The 19,539-nt window shown below is 32.5% G+C and overlaps 2 protein-coding genes across 3 annotated transcripts; both read left to right on the plus strand.

Annotated features, from left to right (window-relative positions):
* Positions 1-7,887: 7,887 nt before the first annotated feature.
* LOC125193684 (probable receptor-like protein kinase At2g42960) lies at positions 7,888-12,041 on the plus strand. 2 transcript variants are annotated; one of them, XM_048091529.1, is made up of 8 exons: positions 7,888-8,418; positions 9,560-10,258; positions 10,337-10,441; positions 10,530-10,652; positions 10,765-10,935; positions 11,027-11,156; positions 11,241-11,450; positions 11,596-12,041. In XM_048091529.1, the coding sequence occupies exons 2-8, from the start codon at positions 9,606-9,608 to the stop codon at positions 11,740-11,742; spliced, it is 1,539 nt and encodes a 512-aa protein (XP_047947486.1). In that variant the 5' UTR covers positions 7,888-8,418; positions 9,560-9,605; the 3' UTR covers positions 11,743-12,041. The 2 variants fall into 2 exon arrangements, with proteins under 2 accessions (XP_047947486.1, XP_047947488.1); XM_048091531.1 differs by having other exon boundaries at positions 9,575-10,258.
* A 4,141-nt stretch (positions 12,042-16,182) lies between these two features.
* On the plus strand, positions 16,183-18,032 carry LOC125193686 (PLASMODESMATA CALLOSE-BINDING PROTEIN 5-like). Its single transcript, XM_048091533.1, has 4 exons — positions 16,183-16,408; positions 17,027-17,497; positions 17,596-17,626; positions 17,714-18,032. Exons 1-4 carry the CDS (start codon positions 16,339-16,341, stop codon positions 17,871-17,873), a joined length of 732 nt encoding a protein of 243 aa, XP_047947490.1. The 5' UTR covers positions 16,183-16,338; the 3' UTR covers positions 17,874-18,032.
* Positions 18,033-19,539: the final 1,507 nt, after the last annotated feature.

The following is a 19,539-nucleotide window of genomic DNA, read 5'->3' on the forward strand; positions in this document are numbered from 1 at the left end:
TTTACTACTCTTAATAGTCTGTTCGTCGCAACTAAGTTGAGTCGCAATTTTTGGGCATAGAGATTAAGAAATTGCGGTGAAAAATAGGAAAGAAGAATAAAGTAAGATAAAAAGAGAGTAAAAGTAGGCTATAGAATAAATGAGAGATGATTTGATATTTTGTTTTTTGTCAAAAAATGAAATGACTCAACTTAGTTGGGACATCCCAAAATGGAATACGACTTAACGAAGTTGGGACGGAGGGTGTACCAAATTTAGTCACTCCGTCCCTGAAATTTTTGTCACGTTTTTTCATTTTCGTCCGTCTAATAAAATTTGTCACATTTCACTTTTTACCATTTTTTGTGGTGGACCTCATATTCCACTAACTTATTCTCACTCATATTTTATTATAAAACTAATACTTTTAAAGTAAGACCTACGTCCTACCAACTTTTTTAACTCACTTTCCATTATAATTCTTAAAACTTGTGCCTAGTTAAACTGTTACAAAATGTGGGGGACGGGGTGAGTATTTATTATTACAAGAAAGGGTGTAGTTTTACGAGATTTATAGTCTAACCAGATCGAATTTACTCTCTCTATCCTTGAAAAGTATGAAAATTGGTTCGGCACAGATTTTAATGCATATATTTGACAAAGTGAGATAGAGATAGAAAGAAAAAATAATTAAAGAGCTTTCAAAATTAGAAGGTTCATATTTATCAGGGATGGACTCAAAAGGAAATAGTTTATATTTTTTAGGGACAAATAGAGTACTATATGATTTGGATTTATTACTAAAGGACAAATTTCAAACCACAATTTATGATTTTCATGCATATCTTGACAACCAGATTGGCAAATAATTTGCAATCGAGTTAGCCTCATAATATAATCTATCTAACCACGATGGATAATTTCTCATCATGTATGCTCCAAATATTTTGAACTAGATTGTTTGGCTCAAATAATCTGCAATTGAGTTAGCCTCCTAATATAATTTGTCTAACCACGATGATGGATAATTTCTCATCATGCATGCTCTAAATATTTTCTCATCTCAAATTGTTTTTTGCTTCAACTTCTACTAATTAATGTCAAGTGTAATTCAGTAAGTTGGGCAATACAAGTTTAAGAAGTGATTTGATCATAATTGGGCTTTAATTGCTCGTGTAGTGGAGAGGCCCAGTACGCAAAGCCCAAATTAGAAATTTAAACTATCTATATACTAGTACTAATTTTTATCATTATTAATGGAGTACTTATATTTTAGAAATATTTTCTAACTTTCATTTTTCATCAAATATCCTTTAACTCACGGTTTATCATCAAATGCACCATTTATTTAGTTATATTTATTGACTAGTTAAAATATGCATCGTGTAGAGCACTCTAATTAGAGAAAGTGAATGTATAAAATGAAATTGAGTCAATAATAAACAATATATGAAATCCTTAATACCAATAATATAAAAGATTTTTCAGAATGATTGTTGAGTCAATTGGGCAATGTTTGGCTGTGTATAGAAAAAGTGCTGAAACAATGAAAAAGAGATGTATATGAAAATAGGTGATGTGTCAATAAAAATTAGATTTGGAATGACATCCAAACATAGAATAAACAAAATGAGCATCTTATTGCAAAGTGGAGAATGGACAGAAACAAAACAACAAATTATGAAATTCTCAAACAGTCTGGCACTGTAATAACATTTCAATGGTTGTTATTTTAAAATCATATATAAAAATTGTAACTGCAGTTATACAATATTTATATGGTGTTAGAATTGTTAGTGACAGCCATTTTTTGTCTGTGGACCTATTCCCACCCTTTTTACTCATTTACCCTTTTATTTGTAAAAATAATTTGATTAACGATTTAAAAATTATTGTATTTGTCTGATTTTTACTATAAGACAACAAAGAATAAGGATATTGTAAATAAGGAAAATAGTAGGTGTAGTTTTTGAAGAATTTTATTTCCCTAGTTTTTTTAGATATTCTCTTTTCAAATTTCAGAATTTTTATATATTTAAGTATACAATATTACTTTTCCTTTTTATTGAAATAAAATAATAATAATTGGTATTATTAATATTTCTATTGTTTATTATATTTATTATTATATCAGCAATTAATAACTTCTTCATTCAGTTTTATTGTGATACACAATTAATAATATTTATAGTAATAGTTGTTATTATATAGTACAAGATTCATGATTATTATAATTATTATTATTCTCAATTAATAACTTATTAACTAAATCTTTATGTAATTTTGAAAAATCGTGAATCATAGCAATATATTGTTACTATTATTATTTTTAGTATAAGTATTATCTGAATTACTATTTAATCAAGAAAATCATACTTCAATTGTTAATTGAATTCATGTGATGGACACTTTTCACTAAAACTTCTCACGGTACTTTTCACCAACTAGCATAAAATGATGTATTACTAGTATTTCTTTTAAAATATCTTACAATTTTAAATTTCATATGATTGGATGAATGGCTTGTATAATGTACCTAGCTAGGTCGTTAATTAATATTAAACCTGCTAGATTTCATTACTAATAAAAGCAGAAATTATGATAAGAGATATACCACTATGACTAGACCTAATACAAAAGTAGTAGTGTCTCAATTTTATTAGTTATATTATTATTTATGCACACATATATAAAGCTAGTGACTAGCATAGAGTTTTTTGAATCAAGCAAATAATTAATAGACACCCCTGCATTATTCTCATGAGTTTAAGTTTTACTATATGCATAAATTGTTGCAACTAAATAATTGAAAACTACTCATTTAATAAATCTTAAATATATGCCATACTCAGTTAACCGTTGTTGTACCAGTTATCTTCTTACTTTATGGCTGTTATCAATAAATGAAAATGTAAGTAGCTTCCAACAAATGAATTAAAGAAAACTGTTAGTGATTTACCAAAATATCAATTTAAATGCATTTTTTTTCACATTAATTCATCCAACCTTTGGGTTGGATCTATACGAGGAGAAAAAGGGGGCAAATGCCCCCCTAAACATATGTAGAGATGTCCACGGTTCATGAACCGGCAATTCCAGTTTTAGGAAAAGTGGAACTGGAACCGAACCGTGAGGCTATTTTACGGTTACGGTTTCGGTTCGAAAATCGGCAGTTCCGGTTCCGAACCGTCGATTTTCAGACAGTTTTTTCAAGGGTTCGACCACCGGAAATCGGCGGTTTTGGCTCGATTTCGTGGTTTTCCGGTGGTTTTTCGCGGTTCCGGCACGATTTTGGTTCCAAAATTTTGGAACCTGAACCGAACCACGGTTCCAAAAGTGGTGGTTCCGGTTCGATTTAAATCTCACGGTTCCGCGGTTAACCGCCTAAACTGAAAACCTTGGGCATCTCTAAACATATGTTAGTTAAACTATTTTATTCTTCAATTCTTTTAATTTCTCAATTTCCTTTATTTATGTTCTTCTTAAACTCCTAAAATTTCTCCATAGTAGTATATATTTTTGTCCCTTCTGGATTGAATTCCTGGATTCGTTAAACTAGATTTAGTTTTAAATAGACTTTGAGAGACAACATGCGACACTTCCATACTTTCATTGACGTACGTTCGTTGTACATGAGGCTTAACGTGTTGATGTCATTGTCTTTATGTAGTCTTGCACGTTGCACGACATGTGTGGCCTCCCCAAGCAACTCCGGCATGGCTTCCTTCTCCAAGGATGAAATCTATGCGGATTGGTTAATGTCGAATGAATTTCTAGTCGAACATAGGAGAGTTATGTGAAGAAATTCAAGAAATTGGATGGATTTGAGAGAGAGTAGAAAGAAATGAGAAATGAAAATTAAGAAATGAGATAAATAGATATTTATTGTACTGTTACGATCTCTCATTTAATTAATCTATCCAAATCGACGCTTTTAGCTCCAAAATTATATAATGTTGGCCAACTAACTCGTTTAAAGAACAGTCGCATTCTTGATTATTAATTTATACTATTATTTTATATTCCTCATTTCAAACACTGATTGTTACCTTATCCAATATGATAGAAAAAAATACTCCAAGTTTTATATTTAAATATACAAGCGTCCAAAATCAAGAAAAGGAAATAATTGGTCACTAGAAAACAGTGAAAATCAATTACTTTTATGTCAAAATTACAGTCAATTTCACAAATGCATGTGTGGTTTATTCTCTATATAAGACTTAACACCAAGGAGAGATGGTCTTAATCATGAAATTCTAGTTTGTGGAGATTGTATTGTATCTTGCAAAAGCGACGTTTGGATTTGCTTTGTGCACCCGTCATATATCTTGGTTCGGTGAATCAGTTTGCATTAAGTATGACGATGTTTCGATCTTAGGCATTGCTTCGATAACAGTAGTTGTTAGAGATCTTAAATAGACATGCAAATGGTGTAATTCAGTCAGTAAGCATAAGCAACACGGTTTAATTAGGGCTCACGCTATTCATTAGTTTTATGAATTAAGAAAAAGTACAATTGTGGGTTGGATATCATCCGGACCAACTTGTAGAGTTTTGGGTATTCATCAATGCGAGTTAAAGAGGTTGAAATTTTTTCAAATTACAAATTTTAACTTTAATCCTTTCAAATTTAACAAGCTATTCGAATCAGCCCACGAGTTTCGTATAACACTCTGTCCCTACTCATGAGTATTGAAACCCAAATTTGTCTTTTATAGAAAGTGTGCTAGATGCCAATGGGGTAAAGGTGTTGTAAATTGATTTAGGGAGGACAAATTAGCTAACTAACTTTGAGAAGTTGGAATAGTATGTATTTAACACTTCCTCGTTTAAGAAAAAATAGTCTTGCAGTGATAAACCCCAATAGTGGGGTGGATTACTTAAATTGAATTAAGAATGGAAAATGGCACCCTTCAACTAATTAATAATTATTGTTGATTAAGTATGACATAAAGATGGAAAGAGATTTGCGTGTGATACTTTTAATAAATAGGTTATGCTTCAAATCAACGACTTTATCTCCTTAACCAAAATTACACCCCATTCCTCTACTTAATCCGAAATGACCCTATTGTCCTTGGACACCATTATATAAAGAGTTAATAGCCCTTTAAACATAAAGGCCGGTCAAATTCTGATTTGTCTCGTTAACTTTAAAACTGGAATATTAAATAGAGAAGTTTCATTTTTTCTCAATTGTCCCATCCATGGACAAAATGTCGTCTTTATATGTTATTTAAACAACGTGTTTCATTAAAATGATTATTTTTGCTTTGATATTCCTTTATTTTCTGATTTTCTTCTTATTTTATTGAAATATTATCGTTTTTAATGTCACAAAAAGATGTCAATTTGTGCATGCATATATGAGACAATTGATAAAAAATGAAACTTCTTAATTTAATATTTCAATTTTAAATAGAATTTAATCAAACTTCATGATTTAAATTGCTATTATCCCTTATATAAAAGGTACACGAGTAAAAAATGTATTTGTAACGATAAATCACAATTTAGCTATTAAGACGTTTTTCCTTCGATAAATCGATTGGGATTTGAGTTACAGCGGATGTAGAGATAAATGAGAACAATATCTACAATTTAATAATACAATTATCTATTCAATTGACGACAAATCCCAATTCATTTTCTACGTCACAATGGCTATGGAGATAAGACAGAACAATATCTAGTTTAATTATACTGTAATTTGTTTAAGACCATCTCCAACCGTACGCTAAAACTCACTTTTGGTGTAGATAATTTCTCCAACTATATACTAAACTCAAACCCATTTTTGGGGTTTTCAATGAAATAACACCAAGGCAAATATGGTGTTTACTCCAAAATTTTGTTAGAGAAATACTGAAAAATGGTGTAAACTTAAAGATGGTGCAAATGATTGGAGTAAAACTACTTTTTAGTGTGATATATACTCAAAAATGAGTTTGAGTTTGGAATAAATGGTTGGAGATGACCGACAAAATGCAATTCATTTGGTAGAGACATGTGCTTGTTTAATAGCCAATAGGTAAAATCTATGACATAGTCCATATTTTATATCAAGGTTTCTTATAATTTTAATATATGTAGATTATATAATTAAATTGCAATAAATTTATAACTTTTTGGAAAAAAATATTTTGCATCTGTATAAGAAAAAGTAAAATTGACTATCATAAAATTTCTATTGCATCTATGTATTTTATTGCTCTAAAATTGATACATAGAAACTCATTGATAACAATTTCAAATGGGTATCTTACATAGAAATTTATTTGTTATAAATATGAATCGTGAATAACTCAATTCATTTCACTAACAAGCATGTAAGGTAAGTTTGAGATTACAACTAACTTTTATGAATATTAAATAAAATCCCATTAATGTTCGCATAATAAAAATCAAATATTTTGGTTGAGAAAAATATTGAGAACGAAACTCAAACAAACAATTTATCACACAAAGAGTTAAGTAACATTTAAAACTCAAGTCATAACAATTTTTTGAGTCCACTATAAAAAACTTTATTTTCAAACCACAAATTAGATAAAGGAAATATATATACAAATATGGCATAATATACAATACTATACTAAAATACATTGTGATGATAATGTTATAAATAAATTAATATTACAACTCATAAATTAAATATCATCTAAAGAATAAATATAAAAATGGCCAACATACAGATTATGTGCCAAACACATAGTTTATTGAATTTGTTTAATAATATGAGAAAATTGAGGATAAATACACAAAGTTTAAGGTCTTGAATTTGCTTATTATTTATTCATATGATGAAATTGAGGATAAATTACTGCGACTCCACGCTCTACATTGATTTAATATCTTATTAATGTGCTATTAAGAAAAAAAATTCCATAATTTGATTACACATTGATTAAGCTTTTTATGCACATTAATTGCTGATTAGATCGTGGATTTGTGGGTGTCATGACTCTATGTCTTCAGAAATACTCTGAAAATAAAACAAAATTAATTACTCTTACACTTAGCTTGTTCTTCTTATAATATACTATATGTGTGTGTAAACTTTTTAAATGTATATAAATATAATAATGTGTTTTTTTTTTCTAGTATGGTATATATATAATTTTTTCAATAAAGATGAACGTTGTGATTGATGAGGACATGAGGTCATGTACAACCTATGCCCATTTTATCTTACGACTCATGCGTATTATATACCGTGAAGTCATATTCCTTAATTTCTATGTTAGGCCAAAACGCCTGCAACCTCATTCATCTCCTCATACATCTACTCATACCACATCATAATTTTATTTTTTTTATTTTTAATTATTATCTAATTTTATGAAGTAATTTTTTTCGTAAAACATAAAGTTAAATAACTACAAATGAAATTGATAAAATACTTTTGGTTAATCCCACAATTTTTAAAAATAATTACTTTTATCATAACCTTTGACGCTTCATGTATCTTTATTTTTCGATATAATCGACCAATTTTTTTTTTAAAAATACATAATGAATCAGAATTTAACCAAAACCAATCATATTTTTTACTTTAATAATTGTAATTCAATTTTCAATTTGCTTGGATACTCCACACTATATTGATAGAAGTTCAAAATTCGAATAAATGTCCTTAAAAAGTAAAGAAATCAAAGTAATTCATTTTTCAGAGCAGATTCAGACAGATGACATCCTAAAAAAGGACAAACTTGTAAATGCAGCTCTGTTTTAGTCCTAGATTTACTGTTCATTCTGTTGACTCACACCCACACACACTTTCATAAATCTTTTTTTTTTTTTCCCTATTACTCACATTCCACTTTTGTCTGGATTTAACTTTTTTCTCTCATTATTTTCATTTTTATTTTCTCCACCATTGCTATAAATGCAGGCTTACTTCTAAGTTCTAACCTCATTTGCTTTCACTTTACTATTCACTCTCTCTCTCTGGTTTTCCTCCATTGCAAACCAAGCATTCTTCCCTCTTTTCCCCACATTCCCAAATCCCACCTACCATTTCTCCCCTTTCCCCTTTTATTAGAAAATCCCACATCTCTGATTTCCTCCCATCATTCAAAGCCCCAACAAAATAAGGTAAAAAAGGATGAACTCCTCCGCCTCCTCCCAAAGATTGGATTTTTGGTCTGCCATTGTTTCGAGAAAGAAAAAGAAATTCACTTTCTCACTTGCATGATTGTTATCATTTCTCTTGGCCCACTCTTCACCACAAACCTTCTACTTCTAAACTACTCTTTCTTTTGAGCTTCTCTTTTCCCCCTTTTTTATTCTTGGTGGGTTTGTGGCGTTTCATCTCTGCATTGGCGTATCTATGCAAATTGGGCATCTGTTGAGGCAAAAAAGAACCTTTTTTTTCGCTTCTTTGGGTTGTCAAGGAGGAAGATCAGAGGGGTTGAGTTCAGATCACTGGCCAAGGTGAGGGCTTTCTCTCCCTTTGTGTTTCTGCTGCTTGGATGGAAAGACACAAGCTTTCTTGATTTTGATTCAGCTGTTGAATTTGGGTTGGATTTGAGGCTGTAATCTGTGTAGATCAATGTTGGTTTAGTTTTTCTTTAGCTGTAATGCTGCTGATTGTGTTGTGCTTATATGTGGAGAAGGGTTATTGTAATTGGTTAAATGTAGTGTTGAAAAGAAAGAAAGATTTGTGTGTTGATGCTGCTGAGTGCTAACTAGTGATCACAGTAAGCTCATTTCTTGTTTAGCTGAGTTTGTTTAGGAGATTAGATCAATGGTGGTTTAGTTTAGGAAGTTAGGAATCTGTGTAGATAAATGGTGGTTTGGTTTTTTTAGCTCATAGAAATGTGATAGTGTTTATATGTGGAGAAGGCTTATTGAAATCGGTTAAATGTAGTGTTCTTGAAAAGAAAGAAAGATGTGTGTTTTGATGCTGCTAACTAGTGATCACAGTCTGCTCATTTCTTGTTTGTCTGAGTTTCTTTTGGAACTTAGGAATCTAGCAGCAATTGAATATTTTGTGTTTTCTGATAATGTGATGTGACTCTTGAATTTAGAGTTCAATGAAGTAGCCCTCGTTCAGGTTTGCTTAGTGTAGATTTACTTCCTTGTGCTGAAATCTCGGGAAATGGCTCTCATTTGCATATGCGTGGGTGCGTTTCTAGTTCTAATTTTGGGGATCTTGTAATTGGTTAAATGTTGTATTCCTCAAAAGAAAGAAAGATGTGTGTGTTGATACTGCTAACTAGTTATCAAAGTCAGCTCATTTCTTGTTTAGCTGAGTTTGTTTCGGAACTTAGAAGTCTAGCAGCATTGAGTTTGTTTAGGAACTTAGATCAATGGCGGTTTAGTTTAGGAACTTAGCTATCTTTGTAGATGAATGGAGTAGAATTTTGTTATGTTGTTGATTGTGCTATGCTTGTAGCATTTATATGTGAAGTTGTATTGAAATTGGTTAAATGGAGTATTCTTGAAATGAAAGAGAGATGCGTGTGTTGATGTCGCTAACTAGTGATCACAGTCATCTCATTTCTCGTCTATCTGAGTTTAAATTGAATGAAGTTGGTGTGTTTTTTTCTGAAATGATGTAGTCCTTGTTCAGGTTCGATTGGTGCAGATTTACTTCGTTGTGCTGAAATACCAGAAAAATGGGTTCCGAAAGTTTATATTCCGAGTTGTCGAAGAAGTATGGGGCTCTGAAACTTTGGGTTCTCATTGGCATATGCGTTGGTGCGTTCATAGTTCTAATATTGGGGATCTTATCGATATGGATCATGTTCCAACGGAGATCTAAAAGAGCCTCGGACAAGTATTCTGCATGCCAGATTCCTAACATCTCGAAAGAAATCAGCGTAGACAGAGTTGGGGAGGAAAGCACGCACGATCATCCAGAAGCTCTATACTTGACGATTAACGATAAATCTAGCGATAAGAAAACGGAGAAGATGTTAGTCCATTTGGGTAGGAGCAGATCAAGCGATGCGGATAATATCAGCCAGAGCAGTTCGGTTTACCATTATGAGATGGGCGGTAGCTCTCAGTCGGGAGAGGAGGGGAGTTCTGGTCATGCACGTAAACAGTCTTCAATGTCGTACGGGATTGCCACAGCTTCTCCGTTGATTGGTTTGCCGGAAATATCTCATCTTGGGTGGGGCCACTGGTTCACGCTCAGAGATCTTGAGATCGCAACAAGTCGTTTTTCAGCCGAAAACATCATTGGGGAAGGTGGTTATGGGGTCGTCTATCGAGGAAAATTGGCCAATGGCTCGGAGGTGGCAGTTAAGAAGCTTCTTAATAATCTGTGAGTATCCTTATTAGTTTTTTTTTTAACGAAGCTTGTGCGAAATCTTTTTTTGATAAATGATGCGTTGAATTGCAGAGGCCAAGCGGAGAAAGAGTTTAGGGTCGAAGTCGAGGCCATTGGTCACGTTCGACATAAAAACCTCGTGAGACTTCTCGGCTACTGCATTGAAGGAGTTCAGAGGTTAGCTTTTGGTTCCGTTTCTCTTAGTTTTTGTTTCGTTGATCTTTATTCGAATTCTGAGATGAGGCGGCATGAAATCTATTTTCAGGATGTTGGTGTATGAATATGTAAATAACGGAAATCTCGAACAGTGGCTTCATGGGGCAATGAGGCAGCACGGCTCCCTAACGTGGGAAGCCCGGATGAAGGTTCTACTTGGCACCGCCAAGGCGTAAGTGGACTCTTTTCGTTTTTTTGTCTCTTGCATTCCCGTTTTCTTTCCTCGAAGCATCAACATTGAATAATTGGATGATGATAAAATGGCATCTGTTTTCGTTATGCAGGCTAGCTTATTTGCACGAAGCAATAGAACCAAAAGTCGTGCATCGTGACATAAAATCAAGTAATATCTTGATCACGGGCGAGTTCAACGCTAAAGTTTCCGACTTTGGTTTGGCTAAGCTGCTGGATTCTGGAGAGAGCCATATAACAACAAGGGTGATGGGAACTTTCGGGTATATTTCTCTTTTGAAGTTTGCTCCTCTCCGGCTTTCTGATCTATTTCTACCTTAGTTTTTGTTCATAACGAGCTTTTGTGAATTTCAGTTACGTGGCTCCAGAATATGCGAACACGGGCTTGCTAAATGAAAAGAGCGACGTATACAGTTTTGGCGTTCTGCTTCTTGAAGCCGTCACCGGAAGAGATCCTGTAGATTACGCACGTCCAGCCAACGAGGTGCTAATTTATTTATTTTTTTGTTAAGGGTAAAAGTAGCTAGTAAATTCTCGTCGTAACAGTCCATAACTGCGCTTGTGGCAGGTTAATCTCGTCGAGTGGCTTAAAATGATGGTAGGGAACAGGAGAGCCGAGGAAGTTGTAGACCCTATTCTCGAAGTCAAGCCTACTACCCGTGCTCTGAAACGTGCACTTCTCGTTGCGCTAAGATGTGTCGATCCCGAGTCGGAGAAACGGCCCAAAATGAGCCAGGTCGTACGTATGCTGGACACCGACGATCTTCCTTATCGTGAGGTAAGCATTTCTCTCTGATTAAATGGTTTTTGTCGAAAAGGTCACAAACTCTTTCGTATCCACGAACAAATAAGGTTTCGATTCCATGGATTATTCGCCTTGTAGTGTAGACCGTTTCAATAGATATAACGTTCATTACCTGCAGGATCGAAGGAGTAGGAAAAGTAGGACGATGAGCTTGGAGATCGAGTCGATGAAGGAGGCTAGTGGTTCGGCTGATTCGGAAAGCAGAGGGGAGCCATCAGAGAGCCACACTTCTAAGACAATGGATTCAAAAAAACTGACTATTTAGACATATATCTCTCTACCATTCACATTTTCTAACTGGAAAGATTCCTCCAGTGAAGAACAGGATTGGGATCTTGAATCATTGCCGATACCTCCAAAGATAACGAAGAAACGCGCGTGAGACCAAGATGGCTAATTAATGTGGCGCGGTAAGGGTTTAGGGTTCCGGTGGGCGGATCAAAGCGCCCGTCTTTTGTAACATTTATGGTTTGTCATTCTATTTCCGACTTCATTTTGTCTCGGTGAGGATACGTTCCTGCGGATTTACGGCCTCCCGGTTTATATAAATTTTTGGCAGAAAAACATTGTTCTTGCAATTAAGACTAGAGAGAGGGGGGTTTGATTAATTTATAAAAATTACTAGTGTTGAATTTGAGGTTTGAACCGAAGATTGACGTAATACTGAACGATCTCGGTTGAGTAGTGATGACGAAGGTCACTGAAAAGAGCGACGAACTACTATTGTTGCAGCTTCGCCAAAATGTGTCATCGGTTCTCGACCAAAATTGTTGAGTAATATGTCAAAATCTTCGTATTAACGTGGCCGAAAAATCGGTTATAAAGCGATTGAAAATCGGTTAGTGAACTATAGTTTCACTGAAAAGAGTGATGAATTACTATTGTTTCAACTAGGGGTTTATAAAGCGATTGAAAATCGGTTAGTGAACTATAGTTTCACGGAAAAGAGTGATGAATTACTATTGTTTCAACTAGGGGTGAGTCGATACGATATATCTTATCGAAAATGTTGTATCGTGTATCGTATCGAAAATATCGATATGAAAGAATTTCATATTGTTATCGTATCGAAAGTTTCGATATAAAAAAATTTCATATCGTTATCGTATCGATATTTCGATATATCGTACCGAAATTCGATATATCGTTAAATAACAATATATATCGAAAATAAAATATCGATATATAGAAAATTTTCGATGTATATCGTATTTTCGATATAAAACGATATATCACGATATAAGGAAATTCATATCATTATCGTATCGAAAACTTACGATATGGTATCGTATTGTATCGAAAATTACGATATATTGAAAATTCGATATTTTTTCGATATTTTTCAATACGATACGAGTAATAAATCATTTTTTCAGTATTTTTCCCCGGCCCTAGTTTCAACAATGAGTAATATGTCAAAATATTCGTATTCATAAAAAGTTTATACATCAATTGAATTAATCTTGTTATAAAGAAAAAACCACAAAATCAAATGGGCCTGTGCATTATTTAGCTCAGTGGACTAATGGGCTTCAATTTATTGGACTTGGGCTTACTGGAAAACCCTTTTGATGTTTCAGGGCTTACTATTTTTATTATTATTAAAATTATAATTATGCAATAAATATTATAATAATTAAAGAAATGAAACATCATTATAATATTGGCAGTAAATTTCCATAATGTTTAAGATTAGCCTTTTTTCATATTTGGTTTGCTAGATTATACCGAATTGAATGTTATGAATATTATTCGATTGAATGGATTCGCTCAACACTGAATATGAGGATGAGGATACGAACACCGACACCGACATTTCTTATGGAATAAAATTAATCTCGGTCAATTCAATTTCATAAATTCTCGTTTATCCGGTTATCCCCATTCATTTCAATGTGATTGCTTCTTTGTTACTCTTCTCTCTCTTTTTTTTTTTTTTTTTTTTAAATTTAGTACCAATACAAACACTAAATTTTTAAATTTTAGTGGCTCTTTCGGAAACATTCTTTTATTATTTATTGCAACATTATTTAAATTTCGCTACAGTCAAGAAGCCACTTTATTTAGCTTCAAAAAGAAGCATAAGAAATGAATTAATTATAGTAGGTGTATACTATAAAGCAAGCCTAAGTAGACTTTAAATATAAAATATGATTTGGCCAAAGTAATCGTATTTAGGTTAGGATAAATGTTACCCTACTTTTGATACAAAAATAAAACAAGACACCCCAAAATGTACAAAGGTTGGCCATAATTATTGCAATCGACCCACCATCTCTATCTTCCACCTTTTCTTTTATTGGTTTATTATTTTCTATTGAAAAGGAAATTAGTACTATTTTATGAAAATAATTCAAGATAGAATGATCATGTATTGTTTTTAATTGTAGAGGAATAAAACATAAATGACATGGAATGAGATTCCAAATTATTTTATTTGTTTTTATTTAATAGTAGTACAAAATTAATCATCAAGCTAAAAAGTTAACGAACATGAGTAATGATACAAAAATAGTTCAAAATAAAATACTATAAATAATGACAAAATTCATGTAAGATAAACCTTTGTTTTTTTATATATATTTTATATAGTCAATAATGGTTCATTATATACTCTGGTTATGATAATCTAAGCCTTTATTTTATTAATCGAAAAGAGAAACATTTTATCAATTAAATTATGTTTCATCGTTGAAATAATTAGTTGCACAACAATGAGTCACTATCTTCCCAAAGCTTATAAAGGCAAATTTAACAAGATAGTTGCCCAAATCTTTTTTAAATTTGTACCATAAAGAAAAGTGAGATTTATATAAAGTGAAAGATAAATATTTCTCCCTCATAAGAAAAAGAACAGATCGAATAAAAGTATGATAAATGATAAAATTAAACATTAATTAGCCAACAGCATCTTGCAATTAGTGAAGACAAAATTGACTCTCCAACCAATTAAAGAAAGTATTTTATAAAGTAGTATTTAAATGACTAATAGTAACAGAGAAAATTAATCTTAGAGTGAGTTGTTTTTTATACAAGCTCGTAGCAAAAAATCACAAGTAGAATTTAAAAGAGAATCAACAATAAAAAATGAAATTAATTAGACCTTTATTAAAAATCATTACACGATAAAAGAAGCAAACAGATGCAATAAAACATAATCAAACACACAAATTCAACAAGTGTTTTACACATCGTTATGTTTTACTAGTATTTTTACCCATCTTTATGATTTTTAAATATCAATAATCTTGTTTTAAAGTAAGGACATCAAAGTAGATATTGAAAAAGAAATTCAACTTTCTAACTCAGTTTATGGTGATAAATCGATCACTATCCTTTTTGTAATTTTGTGAAATAATAATAATAGCAATAACTGATGAGAGTCTTCCACTAACCATTATTAAATTATTCTGGCTACTAAGTTGGAACTCAAATTATTCTTTCATCATGTAATTTGGGAAGATCGTAGAACTACTTGAGTCAGTACTATTTAAAGTGAAATACTTTTTTGTCATGTGTTTTACTCCCTCCGTCCCACTTTAGCAGTCTCATTGACTTTTCTGCCATCTTTTTGTAAAAATGATAAAAAATAGTTAAAGAGGTGAAATGGTAAATTCAGAGAGAGAATAATATATAAAAGAGTCTTATCTACATTATTGTCTCTTTTACTTTACCATTTCTCCACTTTAGCTATTTTTTAACATTTCTACAAAAAGAGGGCAGAAAAGTCAATGGGACTGCTAAATCGAGACGGAGGGAGTAGTATATTTTTTGAAGTAAGAATATTGAAAGAAAAATGTTTCCATTCAAAAAAATGTGTTACTATGAAGTTTATATGAGTGTAGTCAATATTTTCCAACTTCCAATAGTATTTTAATGTCGTAGTTAAACAATCTTAACAGTTAACACATACCGATTATACAATCACGATGAGGTGCAACTCATTAATAGTATTTTTTTTTGTTAATAGGTTGATGATTCAATTAGCTCATATGCCTAATGAGTATAGGTTGTGTCTTAATTGTAATTAAAAGAAAAAAAAATACAATTATGATTATTGGTTGAAGTATAGGTTGATGATTCAATTAGCTCATATGCCTAATGAGAATAGGTTGTGTCTTAATTGCAATTAATGAGTATAGTTGTTTCTTACTACAGTTAATTGTGTTACCTTAAGACTTTGCATGTATTTCTTTACAAAAAAGAGAAAAAAAAAAAACTCACAAATTAAATATACTATTGTAACATCTAGTAATAAATTAGTAAAATAAGAGAAGTGAAGCCACATGACAAAAACGACCGGTTTATGCTCCGAGCCATCAAGTTCCAGTTTCACAGAAGATAGAATTGGAACCGAATCGGCTCAAGAAGCGGAATACCGCTAGTCTGGTCCAAAATATGTGGTTATTTTTACTCTTTCTTTTTTTTTTAATCTATATTTCACGATTAATCATCTGTTCACAATTCAAAAAATTTGCAATTGGAACCAGACCACCTAGTTCACAATTTAGGTTAAGGTTCGATTCGAACCAGCATTCTGATTTAACGATGCATCCCTAGTAAAAATAATTAAATATAGTGTGTGTATCCACTAACCACTATCCTGGCTCCTAGGCAGCAGAATCAGTCCCCAACCTAAGATGGAGCATTAAAAAGTTTATTTTGATATTTATATAAAGCAAACCCCACTTCAAAACTCCCTCTCTCTCTAGAAATGTTTGTATTTATATATGGTAATGGATGACACAAAGCCTCTTCTTTTCAAAGAGCAATGATGCTTGTTTGGATGGTGGACATGGTTTATCAAAACCAAAGCAAAACCAACACATGAGAGAGAAAGCAACACATATCACTGGCAACAATGGCAAGAATCAGAGTAACCATTCACTGCTTCACATTTCTTCACATGGCTTCTCTTCTCCTCTCTTCAGGTTCTCTTTTTTCTTCATTTTAGACTACTTCTTTTTGCTTTATACTCCTAAAATTATGTAAATCTATTTGTTTTCTTCTATTTCTTCTGAAACACGTCAGTTTTCTGTCAAAAACTCAGTTCAGTTCAAGTTACTTAGATTTTTATTTTAATATATTTTTTTTAATTCAAAGTGTTCATGCTTTTGTTCATCATCACATCTAACTAGTTATTCCAAGTTTTGAATTGGTGAATAGCTGTCTTGTTTTTCTTTTTGTTGGAAAGCCATCATTTCATTTTGAGACTAATGTATCTTTTTTTTTCTTTTCAATAGTGTCATGGTAAATACTTTTATCACATCACTTATTCGATGAATTAAATAAGTGATTCAATCAACCGAATAAGTGATGTCACGTTCTGTTACACTGGAGCATTACAACATCAGTTCCAATCTGTCGATACTAATCACCCAATCAACACATTTATTGATTATGTTTTTCAATCAAACGGCGTTGTTTCCTTTACATCTAATACTATGATTCTTGAATTTTGTTCTATTTTTCAACCAAACGACGTTGTTTTTTGACGATTTGTCTAATGGAGTACTACTATAATTTTTGAATTCTATTGTGTTTTTCAGGTTCAAGTTCCAAATCAATAGACCAAATCAAACTCCAAGAATCAACCACAATCTCCACCACACAAAAGGACATAACAACCCCAATCACAACAATCCCAACTGCCAACAACCCTTACACAACAACTCCAATGCTAAATCCAACTGATTCCAACTCTGATCAATCCCCAACCATCATGAACCCTGCCAATCCCCAAATGACTCCTCTGTCCACAAACTCACCCACTCCCTCGGCCGGTAGCTGGTGCATCGCCTCCTCCTCGGTCTCCCAAGCCGCCCTCCAGCTCGCCCTAGACTACGCCTGCGGCCACGGGGGAGCCGACTGCTCCCCCATCCAGCAAGGCGGGGGCTGCTTCGCCCCCAACACCCTCCGCCACCACGCCTCCTTCGCCTTCAACAGCTATTACCAAAAGAATCCCATCCCCACTAGTTGCAACTTTGGTGGGGCCGCCGTCACCACCAGCATTGATCCAAGTAAGTTACACTCTTCGTCCACGACCAATAGTCCTATTTTTTTTCCCTCTAACTTTAACTATTTCTGTTTTACTAATTTTGAATTAAAACTCGTGCAGGTTATGACACATGTCAATATCCATCAACTAGGTGAATATTTTTACTATCATTAATATGTAACTTGTGACATTCCATTTTATTAATTAAATTGATGATCATAGAAATTAATTTTTGCAGTACAAGTTCGTCTCTGCTGAATATAACGAACTCGAGTGGTTCGAGAGTTTTTGGAGGGGGTCGACCGACCACACCGGATACTTCATCAAGCTGCATCCCTTGTTTTCACTACATATTAGCATATTTGGTTATTACTATTATAGTAGCTTTGTTATGGTAATATATGAGATGTGATATGAGATTTTTTATATTGTATGATGTCAATTGGTGCTCATTTTTTGAATCATTTGACGTTTAATGTAGTGAGATTGTACTATGTATGGAGTGTATAGTTTTGAAAAGTGTAGTATAGTTATTGAGACTTGTGTTGGTTGGTTTAGTGATGCTACTTTATCACTTCTTTCTCTTTTTCATGGGAATCTTGGTAGGGAAATGTGTAACTAAAAAAGTAGTCTTCTTTAATGTGTAGATGAAATTTGACAGGAATACTCACTGTCTGCAAAATACACCTACCCTTATCGCGGATTGTCGGAGAAATAATCCTGCACGAGTTTTTTACGTCGAACATGACCAATGGCCATTTCGACTCTGAACTCCTCGTGGAGGATTATAATGTTGCATGCCCTTCTGAGGTTGTATTGAACTCTGTTTGTATTTGTCATACTGATTGAGGACAACATCGTCTTCACCATTCGATAAATTTCCACAAACAATATAAGAAAATTATTGAAATATTGATAAGTTAGAAAAATTGTTTTATCCGATTATTTTATTTCCTTCTTTCTCTTTCCATTGCACGTACTTCCTCGAGAGTACATGCTACATCAGCGTCTGCACCTTTTCGGTCAGACTGATTGGGGACAACATCATCTCCACCGTTGAGGAATTGCCAAAACCGTGTAAATACATAAACGAGACGAAATTGAAAGAGAAATTGATTGAAATATAGAGAGATTTATCTAATTCATTTATGCTTCAATTTGATGTGAATCTTGGTAGGGAAATGTGCAACTAAAAAGCAGTCTTCTTGAGTGTGTGTAGAGGAAATTCGACAGCTGAAACTGAGTGAGTCTGTGAAAGCAAAGTGAGATAAGTGGTAAAGATAAGAAAAGTAAGATTCAATCTAAAACAAATTGATACATCAATCAACAAAGCTAATAAAAAAATTGAGCTATTTCAGGTAAAATTCGATTCCAATTTAAAGAGCACATTGTTTTTGCTTGTGCTTATATAGTTATAAATATATTGCAAAAATAATACATCAATTTTCTAATTAAAGATCGATTGCGTTACATTCACGACAATAGTATCTAACTAGATTTTGTTCCACTTTTGAAACACGTGTGAATTTGAATTTGTCACCCAATCATGTTAAATTAAAAATATTTATGTATAAATTAATAATAATGTGTATTACTAGAATCAAACCTCACCAAAGGGTTTCAAATATAGTTGAATTTCTATTCTTTGAAATTAAAACTTGATTGTTCAAACTTCAAATTGTAAAGTTACACTGACTAACTTTTTATTACCTTGTTACTACTTTCTTTGTATATAATTATATTATCCAATATGCCTTTATTTTCAGAAAGCTGCCTTATTTATTTCCTTCTTTTTTGAAGCTATTACATGTTAAATCATTTTCTCCCCTTTTTTTCTTTTTTCAAAGTGAGATTCTACTTCTTTTTCTCCATTTCTATTATTTCTGTCCCATTTCTTGTTTTAAAGTTTATATTGATTAATATTCTTATTTTATTTTATTTTTGAAGTTATTACTATAATCAGTGTCAATAACATAAGAATAAATTTTTAAAGAATTTTTTCCCACCCAAGTTCGATATAATTGATGTCCTAATTAAATTATGTTGATTTAATCATTTAAGAGA

Source organism: Salvia hispanica, chromosome 6 (genome assembly GCF_023119035.1).
Source record: "Salvia hispanica cultivar TCC Black 2014 chromosome 6, UniMelb_Shisp_WGS_1.0, whole genome shotgun sequence".
Lineage (NCBI taxonomy): Eukaryota > Viridiplantae > Streptophyta > Magnoliopsida > Lamiales > Lamiaceae > Salvia > Salvia hispanica.

Coding starts and splice junctions, on each gene's coding strand:
- LOC125193684 (XM_048091529.1), top strand. CDS start 9,606: ATGGGTTCCGAAAGTTTATATTCCGAGTTGTCGAAGAAGTATGGGGCT. Junction 10,442..10,529: donor TGCATTGAAGGAGTTCAGAG/GTTAGCTTTTGG, acceptor ATCTATTTTCAG/GATGTTGGTGTATGAATATG. Junction 10,653..10,764: donor CTACTTGGCACCGCCAAGGC/GTAAGTGGACTC, acceptor TTCGTTATGCAG/GCTAGCTTATTTGCACGAAG.
- LOC125193686 (XM_048091533.1), top strand. CDS start 16,339: ATGGCAAGAATCAGAGTAACCATTCACTGCTTCACATTTCTTCACATG. Junction 16,409..17,026: donor TTCTCTTCTCCTCTCTTCAG/GTTCTCTTTTTT, acceptor TGTGTTTTTCAG/GTTCAAGTTCCAAATCAATA. Junction 17,498..17,595: donor CACCACCAGCATTGATCCAA/GTAAGTTACACT, acceptor AAACTCGTGCAG/GTTATGACACATGTCAATAT.